This window comes from Caenorhabditis briggsae (assembly GCF_000004555.2).
Source record: "Caenorhabditis briggsae complete genome, chrX, whole genome shotgun sequence".
NCBI lineage: Eukaryota > Metazoa > Nematoda > Chromadorea > Rhabditida > Rhabditidae > Caenorhabditis > Caenorhabditis briggsae.
The window spans coordinates 4,349,484-4,362,092 of record NC_013491.2 but is presented as its reverse complement, the minus strand read 5'-3'; the positions used below and the strand labels follow the sequence as shown (position 1 = coordinate 4,362,092).

General features: G+C 36.4%; 1 protein-coding gene across 1 annotated transcript in view; it reads right to left on the bottom strand.

Annotated features, from left to right (window-relative positions):
* Positions 1 to 1,447: 1,447 nt before the first annotated feature.
* Positions 1,448 to 12,609, bottom strand: part of CBG02109 — a gene marked incomplete at both ends in the record, with an annotated part of 12,533 nt that continues 1,371 nt past the window's right edge. The window contains 6 exons of the mRNA XM_002643825.1: positions 1,448 to 1,601; positions 2,469 to 2,720; positions 2,765 to 2,987; positions 4,034 to 4,226; positions 4,713 to 5,179; positions 7,075 to 7,123. Of these exons, the coding sequence (XP_002643871.1) occupies positions 1,448 to 1,601; positions 2,469 to 2,720; positions 2,765 to 2,987; positions 4,034 to 4,226; positions 4,713 to 5,179; positions 7,075 to 7,123 (1,338 nt within the window). The remainder of the gene's footprint in view (positions 1,602 to 2,468; positions 2,721 to 2,764; positions 2,988 to 4,033; positions 4,227 to 4,712; positions 5,180 to 7,074; positions 7,124 to 12,609) is intronic.

Here is a 12,609-nt window from a genome sequence, read left to right as displayed (position 1 = left end):
TTAGAAATTTTTAAGAAGAAAAAAATATAGTATTTCAGGAAAATCTCAACTTTGACCTCAATTAGCTTGATTCAAAGGAAATATAGCAAAAATTCGTTAACTGATAAAATATTGGTGATCTTATGATGAATAATTTATCAATTGACCCCATTTTGATATCTTCCAGAGAAAATGAGATATATGGTCTTAAAGTTGACAGTTTGAAGGGGCGTTCTATTAAAGTGTTAACGGTATGTTTCGGTAATTTGACATTTACTGTATCAAAACTGATGGCATGGTTCTAAATTGTCATGTTCTGAAAAAGTTTTTCGCTGGGTTACGGTATTGTCTCTTGGGGAATTATGATGAGTTATCATCTTTTTTTTCTGGGTTACGGTAGTGTCTATCGGGGAATTTTAGTTTTGGATGGTATTCTGATAGATCAAATGTCATTTTCATCAAAGATTACGGTGTTTTTAATTTGGAATTTACCCCAAACTTTTTTGTTATTCCCATGCATACCGCATCATTAGTTTTCAGATGGTAATGTTCAGTTGTTCTCAATCCCCGCTTTGATTTCTCAGTTCTGTCCTTGATACATACGATTCCAACAAGTCGAATGCGCTGGGCGAAAAAGCGGAGGCGAAAAAAGCAATATAATATGTTGTTATAAAAAAGCTTGGTTCTCTCTTTTTCTCTGTTTTCTGAATCACCTTGAAAGTTGGTTTGTGAAAGCCAACTGTACAATAGAGGGAGAGAGACGGACACTTTTTTGTTGTTGAAAGCAATATATTGGATGAAAAGGATTATATATTTTTGGATCAACAACCTCCCGCTTTCTGGAACCCTCCTAGTCTTCCCAACCACAAATATTCATTTCCGAAAAACAAACATATTGCCTGGAAGACAAAGAAAACAGAAAAAAAGAGCCACTCGCCGTTTAAACATGTGCAACACGTCCGTCGACGGTCAAAGATTGAAAAAAAGATCTGAAGGAGTCTTAAATATATGCGCATTATTTGAACAGTGTATTCCGAAAAAATGCTTTAGAGAACGGGACCCTCTTCATATATGTTAATTAGTATACAGTCATGACCTTTTGAGACCACTCCACGAGTTGAGCACACACTGGTTTGAGCCACTTCCTGTCCCTAATCCCAGTGATCTCGTTCAATTATGTGAACGAGGAGAGACCCTATATTTGCCGAAGAATTGTACTTCACTTCACCTGACATATTAATTTTTGGGTTCAAACATAATTTATTACAAGTGCACAAGCTGATTTGAGATTAGACATGAGGTTGAAAAAAAAGAGCTGTACAGGATAAACTGAATTATTTACAAAAAGTTTTAAAAACGGGGTAGCAAATAGAAAAAGGCCTTACTAATCACATGTATTGGTTTCTGAGGTTTGGAAGCGAAATCTAAAGATTTTTATATTTGAAAAAAAACATGAATATATGAGGGGTCATTCCACGAATTGCAAAAATTTCACTTGCTCTTCGGCTTCTTCATCTTCATTTTCTGCTGGAATGGTCCACGCGTGGAAATCCACTGATTTTGCATTGTCCAGATTTTGCTCTTTTGGACAGTAGGGGCACTTGAATCGTAGATGTCTGGATCTGCATGATGATTTTATATACGATATACCACTGTCAAGTTCGAGCTCAATTATCTCAATTCTTATCCAAGATATCTAAAATCAGTCAACTTTTAAAATGTTCATAAGGTTATGATGAACAATTCATTAGTTGATTTTTTTTTAATATCTTTGACAGTAGCCTAGATAAATTGGCTCAAAGTTGACAACTATTTAGAATTGCCAATTTTTTTCAGTTCATTTTTTTGGTTCAGTTTATTTTCTCCCAATTTTCCACATTTCCCCCTTTGTTCCCCCTAAACCGTGCATTTTGGAAAACTTTTTCTAAATAGTGCCCGATGGTCAAAGAGCTGAGAGACTCAGTTAGAGAGGTGTGTGTTTTAGAGAGTGTCAGAGACGTTCTCTGCAAGTGTGTGCGTCTCTCACTCTCTTTCTCTCAGCTCTCTCATCCCCAAATACTATTTCCGCGCTCTGTGAGTGTTTTCTGTGTGCTGCTTCAAAATCTGATTGATCGATCGTACGAATACGCAATCGCGACGAGATGAAGAAAGGAGAAGAAGGGCAGAGGGGTGGGGGCACCGCCCCGGGAGCTCCGCCCACATCGGAAAACGCAGAGGCCTCGACGTAAAGCAGTCATTCAGTGTCGACGCGCTCTCCGCCGGTGTCCTCTCCCCACCTCCCCCCCCCCCCCGTCAAAACTGCTACTTTTTTGACTATTATTATTCTATGCCATCGTGATTAACGGTCGGTTTTCACCTTGATCTGAGAGCAATAACCAGAATGCTTATCTGAGATCATCGTGAAAGCTAGTTGTTACTTCACTCGGCTTTTTGTCTCAAAAAAGGAAAGTTAGTCCAATTCTTAGGTATTTCAGAATTAGAGAGCTCACCTTGGAAACCGATTCCGAACATTGATTGTCAGTCGATTGATTGCATCCTTCGAGATAACATGACCACATGTCAATCGCATCGGAGGGTTGTTACACGTACACTGCTCCTTGAGAATCGGACACGTGAACACTGAATGGCTGGCATGGAAATATGTATCAAATGGAAGTTCCCAATCCATCCAGACATCCCATTGCAGGCCGGAATCTTGGAAGTCTGTTAGTTGATTGATACCTTTGAATCCGTGTTTCAATCTGAACAATAATATTTTCAGCAGGAAATACATTTTCAGACTAACATCAAGTTCAGCGGAGCCTCTTTAGGAACGAAAAACGCTGACAATCTGGAAACCAATTTTTCCTTGTTCTTCTGATCAAACAGATTCCGATATCGTGCGTCTTCCTTCGCTGCCTGACCCATCACAAGTGCTCCTACCAATCTCTGCGATTGTCGTTGTTCCTCGCCTTCCTTCGGTACGAACGCTTTCAGTTGTTTTACAGTTCGACCATAGCTTTCGAGTCCTGGAATCATTGCAAAACTAGTTTTTTTTTTATATTATCATGACAAGAGAAGGGGGTCACAGAGATGGAGAGATAGAGAAAGATAGCACTTGAAAACAGGAAAGCAGCAAAATCAAAAGAAATGCAAATAGGAGAGTTCGAGGGAGAGTACAAAGTGCACTATATCGGATCAATGCCTTTGCATATTTTTTGGAAAATTGAGAATTTTTGGTGCGTTTTGGTATGTTACTGTATCTTCTTTGGCTTGGCTTGTCAATTTATGTCGTTTTTGAAACAGTGACTAGTGTGATATCTGTGATAAATGGCCCTAATGCCACGTAGCTGTTCTAAGTTTCTTGAAAAGTGAGAGTAATATACGGTAACTGTCAATAAGACTTACAACAACGTATTTTCAGTGGGTTTTGAGCCATTTCGACAGTGTTCAAGAGCTTCGAGCTCGGCTTCTAAGTTTCGGATCACTTTGAAAATTTTGGAGGGTGTAAAACATACCTAGATGGTAAATTTTGGATTCACATAACTTTTAGAAAACCTATAGTTTTTCAGTTATGTACGAATTTCTGAAAGACACGCTTTTTCCTCCCGTTTTTGTACTGCAAACCTGAAAAACAGGGGTCTTTCAAAAATTGGCAAATAGCTGAAAAAAGGTATTTTCGAAAAATTCTAGAAATCCAGAATTTTCAATCTAGGTCTGTTTTACACCCTTCAAAATGTTCAAAGTGATAGGAAATTTGACATCCGAGCTACAGACTCCTAAAAATGGTCAAAATAGCAAAATAAACTGAAAACTATATGTCATTGTATATTCTATTGACTATTATTGTAGGTTTTGTGGGACCAACTTTTTTTCTATCAATCTTGCCTTGGTAATCCCTTGATTTGTCTTGAATGGGTGTCAGAAATTTTTTGTGACTTTATTGCCACAAAAGGTCATACATTTCCATATCTCCCATTCTTATCTCCATTTCTGTACCCAAAAAACGTCTATTTCTATTATCAAATCTAACTCGACATATCATAATTCTTATTGTCATTGTTACGCAACTCACCCATCTCTATACACTCGATGATCATCTGAGTTTGTAACGATTTTCTTAGCGAATGCTCTTCAGCAGGCTGCGCCGATTTGATAAACTCCAGTGACGACGAAATATCTCCACCTTGTAGATCTTCAACTATCGTTTTCAATTTTTCCGGATCCGACACATTCAACGTATCAAAGTACTGTTCGAAGATGGATAACTGTAAAATATTGTGTTCTGTGCGATGAACGTTTTGATATGAACAGTTATGAATCTCCCTATCGAAACTAGACCCAATTAAAGGATTATAAACGTTTGTCCCTTATATAGATTTCAACCCATTCTCCCCATCGTTCAGGCCTGTCATATAAAGAAATGTGCCGCGCGTGAGGGGGTTCGATATTAAACTTGTTTGCCTTCTATGACCGAGGTTAAGCCGGTGGCCATGTTCTTCAATTACTGTATACAGGAGTGTACACTAGAGGGGGCGAATATTAATTTGTAAAGTGTATCGTGTCGATTGGGTGCTTCAAAAATTATTAGTACTACCACTGCTACACAACTTTCAAAAGGTTCTTGTTTAGCTACATAAATTGATTTTTGTGCTTGCGCTGTTTGCTCATTGACTAACATAAGCTGCTTCTTTAAAGAGCAGCATCTTGCATTTTTATCAGAAACATCACTTCCAAGTGTTCGCTCTTTTTACCTTTCTCATAGAATCACCAACAGAGCTGAGTCCAGTGCTCATCATATAGTCAAAAATCAACGCGAACCCCATATCCCTCCTATTCCTTTTTCTTTCCAACTCCGGCGACGGTCTGAACGGCTTCTTCGTGGGATGCTCGAACTCTGTGTTAATATATTTTCCCAATTTTAGAATGGTGTGCTGAAGGTCTCTATGATAATCGGTAGCCTCATAGACCAGCTTAGCCGCCCGCGTTGAAGTCTCCTCAATCAGTATCTGACCCATCACTGAGATTTCCCGGTCTTCCTTGGGATTGAAAAGCTCATCCTTCATCGCGGTTAAAGTGTTTTCTAATTTCTCCAGTGTTGTCACCCAACATGTGTCTATAGAGTTGGCTTTACGTTTAAAGTCTTGTGTTATCCGTTCCACTTGTTTTATAACCTCCACATTCTTATCATTTATGGAGGGCTGCTGCTGCTGGAACGTGCCTGAAAATACTTTTTTTTAACTTACGAGACTTTTTTCTCTAGTTTTTCACAATGAGTCCTCTTAAGCAACTGGCTTTCACGATGATCTCAGATGTTTTCTTCATGGAACTCTGCAGATCACGGCGAAAACCTGTCGCTAGAAGAACTTTTTATAGTTTTAATATCGAATACGGAGAGAGAGAGAGGAAGAGGAAGACGACCGCTCACCACGGAGGATGAGGCACGGAATGAATCGAGCAGTCAAATGCCTCGGGCCGGACGGAAACCCAAAAGGGGGCGGGGCTATACAGTGCCGCCCACAATCCATCCGAACTGATTCCGACGTTTTCCCATTTCTCTAGAGCCTCTCACTATCTCGTTCGGTTTTGCAGGGAGAGAAAAAAAAGAGGACGAACTAAAGTTCAAAATACGCAAAATGTTCGAAATCCTTCGATCTAACAGGTTATGCAAAAATGAGAGTTATGGAAAAAATATGAGTCAGGGTTTGAATGGAATTTGTGATTATTTATTTGCAAATTGCCACGTCAATACACGATGGATCCTAGATAGAAAGTTCAAAATCTATAAAACACCGGACCAAACACAAATAATATTTTCGGGCTTTTTGATAAAACAATTCAATTTTGGAGGCATTGAAAAATACTCCAGACATTCTCTACTGCTCTGAAAGCTTCTAACCATACTTATCAAAAAAAGTAATTCGTGTTTGTAATAGACAACTTTTCTGGAAAGTTCCATACCAAAAAGGTGCTCATTACGTTTGGTTGGATTTGTTCCAGAAATTGTAAATTCTAAAAACGAAGCTCTGTTTTGCTGAAGTATTATTTATTATTTATTTTTTGGGACTTAAAATACACAAGTGTCCATCGGGAAGTGAAAAAAATGCACGTTTCAGGAGTGCCCAGGAGCGAGGAGGAGTTAGAAGTTTTCTGTATCTCTCTGCATCCCATATCTATTTCATAATTATATCTAAAATGATCGTTTTCGACTTCAGATATAACTAGCTGCATTATGTTGTTGTGATGTGCAATAAACACTTTTTGTTTATGCATCCAATTCTATAATATTTCAGAATATAAACGAACCCGTTCTCTACTCCATCACCACATGATTAAATTACTGATGACAAACTAATAGGAAAATCTAAACAATTCGGAGTAAACCAGTGCATCCAGTTATGCATTTTTCTAAATTATTAGGGGCGAGCTTTTTGAAGATTCCTATCAATTTCGTTCTGGCTTATGAGTATTCAATGTGTGGACACTTCAGCTGGTCAAACTCCGAAACCGGTCTCTTTCTCCTTTTATCAAGAGTAGCTGCTCTATGTGCTTAGCTACATGCAATCCAAATAAGGGGAGAGTATTTGTTTGTTCCTAAATCATCTCGCCGTTCAAAGCAGAATTTGGATTCGATACAGCTTTTTCCCATAGAAGATTCTCAAAACGGAAGGTCATCTGAACGCAAAATAAATCGACAAAGAAAAGCTTTATAGCTCGTGTTTGACTTGGTAATTTTTCATTGAAGGCCACTTGTTAAGAGAGAAACTCGATGGGGCGGAATGTGAAGGCTCTTTTATGAAAAAAAAGATCCTCGACAAGGGCAAAACTTCTACGAGGGCACTCATATTAGGAGATCGGAAGATTATAATCTTATGGCAGATATTCTCTTTGATCATTCTGAGAAATCATTTAGGGAAAAGAAAGTGAGGAAAGAAGGAATTGATGGGATGGGAATGGACTCCTATATTTGAAGGATAGATTTAGTAAGAGAGATACCTGAGTTTAAAAAACAACTTCAGAAATTCAAAACCAGGTCTTAGGTAGAATAAGGATAATTTACTTTAGTTTCGTTTTTGATATTTGAATTTAAGTTTTTTCTTAAATCAAAAAGCTCACCATGTTGACGTAAGGGTTCCGTAGACGGCTTTTCTTCTTCCAACTCCACCTGAAAATCGATTTTCATGTTAATAAAACAATTTCTTGTTTTTTTTTGGAGTTCAAAAAATTACAGAGACGCTTTAAAGACCAATTTTGAATTGTTCCCAAGTAATGCCGAAAATGCAAAATTGAATTAAAAAGAAAAAATACTGCAATATCACTTGTCAAAATTAGAAAAATTCCCCTAAAAATCATGGATTCAAAAATCAGATCTCGACGATTCATAGAGAAACCTGTTTAAAGTCTTCGAATTCTCAAAATAAGAATGATTGAAAAACTTAAAACTACGTTACGACTGCGAATAATTTTTTTAAAAATTTAATAAAGGTTCGAGAAGCTTCTTCGGAGAATTTTGAAAATTTGCAATTCATTTTTCAAAATTGTTTCATAATAGTTAAAATCTCGGTTCAGTCATTCGAACAAAGTTTTTGACTTCCTTTGGCTTTACCCTAATTCAAGATTAATCCCTTTCAAATATTATCTTACGCTCGTAAACAAAAAATAAGAGTTTTTCCTGGACTAACCTCCTCGACCAGGAACCCCGTCCCGGGTTTTGTGTCGTCCTCCAATGTTGCCAATTTTTATGAGTTTCCCGCAATAATAAAATCTGAAACTTTCCAAATTTCAATATTTTCCAAATCATTATATGCAAACCTATGATTAAAAAATGTTAAATCCAGGATTGAAAAATGTCTTTATGCACCAAGAAACCTCCAATTCATAATTGCAGGGCGTGCCCGAGAATCGCTCGTTTTGCGTTCTGAAAAATGGGAGATGTGTGTGGGTCCAGAATGTGAAACAAAATGAAACGGGTCCGTAGGAAATGCTAGGGGGGGGGGGGGGCTATTTTCAACGCAGTAATAGGAGAAAGAAGCATAAAGAAGAAGAGAACGAGAGAATCGATAAGCAAAGGGAGAGAGCGTTGAAGAAAAAGAAGAGCAGAAGCGCTCCTAGTATGTCACATTTGAAAATGGAAATCGTAAAAACGCCAACTTCTCCTTCTAGAACTTGTCGCTTTTTTTTTCTTCACCTGATCCTTTCGGAGAAATTGTCCGAACTGCCAAAACAGTCTCCTTCTCGGGTCTATTGATTTTCGCCCGATCTTTTACGTTCGGGTCACGAGGTAAAAGAAGATTGTCCACCCGTGCGGGAAAGATGTATAGGGTGGCCAACAAACAATTATATTAGTAGAACTTGTTCCTAGACAACGAGAAGTCAGTGTAATCCCGCTGGGAAAGCGTTATATTTCGAAAGAACGCTCTCTTTCTCTCCTTAACTTTTGTCAAACTTTTTCGCTTTTTATATATTTTCAAATATTTGTTTTTCCTATAGTACGTTATAAAAATCTATAGAAGAAAAATATTTAAAAGGAAATGAAGTGAAAAGAATAATAAAGTCAACTAATTTCATTTCTGACCATGTGACTCGCCAGCTGGCTCTTTTTCTCTCTCATGATAACGCGGTGCATCAGTTCGAACATTGTTATCAACACTCTGGTGTTCTCTGATCATCTAAATTTTTTTCTCAGTGTCTACAGTAATTTATCATTGTTTTCACAAATTGTTTCCGATTTAATAATTTTTGATTGATGCATAATTACTACCGATAGATGGAAAAAAGAAATATCAGTATCAAGATGCATCTATGATTCAATTACTGAAATGTTGCTTTTCCTTTTATTTTAAAAATATATAAAAAGGGGAAAAAAGAAAAAACATTACAACTTTGTGACTTTGAAATTGCATATGCTGGGAAGAAAGAGCACAAAAATTGGGAGCACGGAGAAAAGAAAAAAACATACATAATGCAGCGGAACCCACTCCAGGCACCGCTAGGAAGAATACAAAATGTTTTCAATGAGATTTTTCTTCCGGACGATGGGGGACAAAAGTCCTGAAGAATAATGCAACATGAATTGGCGAACGACGTCCATCTCATTCTGATGACCCAGATTAGCATATGGCATATTAATATTGTTTGCCGCCGGAACTGGCCGCACACACTCCCCGCACCACAAATATTCGCTTCGTGTTACACGGCCCACAAATAAGGAAGTTGTATAGATTCGACCACTTTTTTTCTTCTGGCCGGACAACAAAGGAAAATTTGGGTATTCGTGAATTCGCCAGAAAGAACAAACTGAATTTCGAAGGAGATATATGTTTTTTAAAGCGGCGCTGTGGAAGATTTATTATATTTTTTTTGTGGAGACTAGACAAACATTTTAGCGACCTTGAAAACAAATTTTTGACAAAAGGGAAAAGAACGAATGGAACAAAAAAAATGAAATGAAAATGAAGCTGTGAACCTAGGCTGTCCGTAAGAAAGAAACTAAAAATCCAATTTCGCATAAATCGGAAAGCCAATAAAACGGGAAACTAGGAGAAACGAAAATATAAAGCAGCGAAGAGAAGGGAATCGCTAATGAACTTCACTTGAACATGGAATGAAAGGAGAATTTTTATTTTTCCCCGTTTTTCAAAACCTTCACAAATGTATAAATCCAACCGTGGTTCCAAAATTCGAGCGAAATCAACTGAAAAGCTAGAAAAAAATAGGGAAACGCATTACATTAGTGCTTCGTTTCCTTTCAAATAGCAATGAATAAGCAACTTAATGATTTGAATTAATTTTATGCAACATCAAATCTATTTTACATTTCATCTGATTTCTGATCACTTCCTGTGAATATATTGATGTCTTATTGGTATCAATACTGGAGATTGAATATTTGGAAAAAAATTTAAAATATGTTCGGAATAATTAAATATTCAAGATCCATTTGCATTTAAAAAAACTTGAATTTAAAGAATGAAACTGGATTTCGAAAAATTATTTGAATTTAATAATTATTGATTTTTGAAGGAAATTTTGGATTCTAAATAAAACTTTAGTAAGAACTTTTTCGAATTTTAAAACATTTTAAAGCTTTAAAACATTTTGGATTAAAAAGAATTAGATTGAAAGTAATTTAGAATGCGAAAATTTCTTCAAAATCCAAGGTAATTTAATATCCGAAGTTTCTTTGACATTTCAACATTTCTTATCAGTCCAATTAAAAAAAACCCAGTTTTCAGTTTTAAAGAAATCGAAAAACCTTAAAATCCGATTTTTCTTTGAAATTTCTTTTTTTTAAATCCAACATATTGGATTTAGAGCGTTGTAAGGCTATAAAATGGCTATAAAAATGGCTATAAAATAAATGGCTATAAAAGGCTATAAAATGCGAAAAATTATGTAACATTTAAACATAAGTTTGAAATCCATAATTTTTTAAAAATCCAATTTCTCTCAAAAATTCAATATTTTGAATCTAAAATTTTCTTTAAAATTCCAAAAAACCAACTAGAACCAATATTCTTATTCAATATCTTTGATATCTGCTGAATGGACAAGCATAAACTCGGAATTCGGACATTTTTTAAATTAAACATTTACCGTAAAACCTCCAATAGAAGGGCTCCAATCCTCTCAACCTTGAGCCAATCTTTTCGCCCCCATTCAAGATATCAAAAATATGTCAACTGATAAGATGTTAATGATATTCTAATAAACATTTTATCAGTTAAACACTTTTTCCCATCTTTGGCAGGAACCGAGACAAACTTTTTGGCAGGAACCCAGATAATCTCAAACTTGACAGTGGTGGGGCCCTTCTATTACAGGTTTACTGTAATTAAATCTTTGTCTGAAATTCGAAATACTCAATCCTGTGTTGTATTCTAAAGTTTCAGAACTTATCATACCATTGAATAAAATAAATGTGGTCGAATAATTAGGAGAACCACATGAGCTATCGAAAAACCTGTAAACCTGTTTCCCATTTTGGATGTCGAAATTCAAATGTTGGCTTTCGAAATCACCAGTTTGAACATTAAATTTCGAAATCCTTAAATTTCGAATCATTAAATTTCGAAATCTTGTTTTCGTGTCCCAAGGTCTACCAAAAACTTCCCGCCATGAACGGAGAAGAAGCTTATTTCCAGATCATTTGTTCTTTTTGATCCGAGTCGCATCATTTTCACATCATTCTTCCACTCAGCATCAGTACACTTTCATGACCATTGTTTCTAGAAAATGACGTCTTTTGGGTCCAGATGACGTCTGAATCTACCCGTTCTTTTCAAAATCCAACAAAACCACTGATTATTCGAATTGTCACTGTTATCAAGAATTCATGGCACGTTGTCTGACAGACATGCTATTGTTTGCTACCGAATGACAAAAGATCAAAACTTCCCTGTTGGTTTTTGTGTTTGGCTAAGGAAAAAGATAGATGAGAGTCATCTGAATGAAGCTGGAGCAGCATACATTTTGAAGGAGAATTTGCGAATTTCAAATTGGCTTTTTTGTTGGTTTGTGACACGCGAAAAACTTCATTTGAAATTCTTTGTTTTCCATCTTCTCACAAGTTTTTTTGTTGGAAAATACAAAAAAAAAGGAAAAACGATTACCAAGATTACAACATATATCTAAGGATATTGCAGTTAATTTGTCCTCTCATTGTTCGTCCCCTGCTGCGACGCATCGTTTTTCATTCTTCACAACAATTATGAATGATGAACTGGCATAATTACAGGAGTGACAGACTATATAATCGGTGCAACCATTAGGCGTCTAATAACGACTCAAACCCCGTATACAATAACAATGCCGGTTTGGGGAAATATTGAAAATTCTAAAGGGACTTTATATTGGATCATATGAGAGAGGAGCGGTTGTATTGAAAGTACAAAGAATCTATTTGAATGTCTAGGAACAATACAAATGGAAAAACGGTTCTCTTTGAAATGGGAACAGAATTTGTTTTTGTAGTTTTGTGAGTCAGAAATCCACATGATTGGAATATATTTGAAAATCTGAATTCAGGGATTTGTGAAGAACATTTTTTATACAGAGATAATAGAACCGAGTGGCCCAAAGTTCCCAAATCTATATTTTCCCTGGCAAATATGCATTTTACAGGTATAACCGATTCATCTCAAACGACCCGTTGAGCGCCAACCCCATTTTTGAGACAAAACCATGAAACTGGAAAAATTTAGGTTTTGAAAATTGGTTATATTTTTCATTTTCAATTTTTCGTTTTTTTGGCATCAAAACAACAGGAAATTTTGTAAATCTTCATTTTCGAGAGCTATAACTTTAAAGGGGGACTCCGGTCAATTTTTTTTTATTGCATCAAAATGTGTTAAAATTCATCTATTTTCAGAATATTATTTCGAAAAAATTCGAAAAAAATGCGAAATCCCCAAAAAACGCCGTTGAAAATAAAAAAAATAAAAAAAAAATAAGGTGCCGCCGAGGGAAAAAAGGTGCCGCCGAGGGACGAGCATTTCCAGTGAGAAAATTAGGCCACGCGAGCGGCGCGACTTTCTTAACGGACAATTTTTCCGGAGTTTTTTCGCTTTTATCTCCGACAGGTAAAAAACGTTAAAAAACACTGTCGGCCACTTGGAAATGATGCTATCAGGCGCCGTGGCCTAGTTTTCT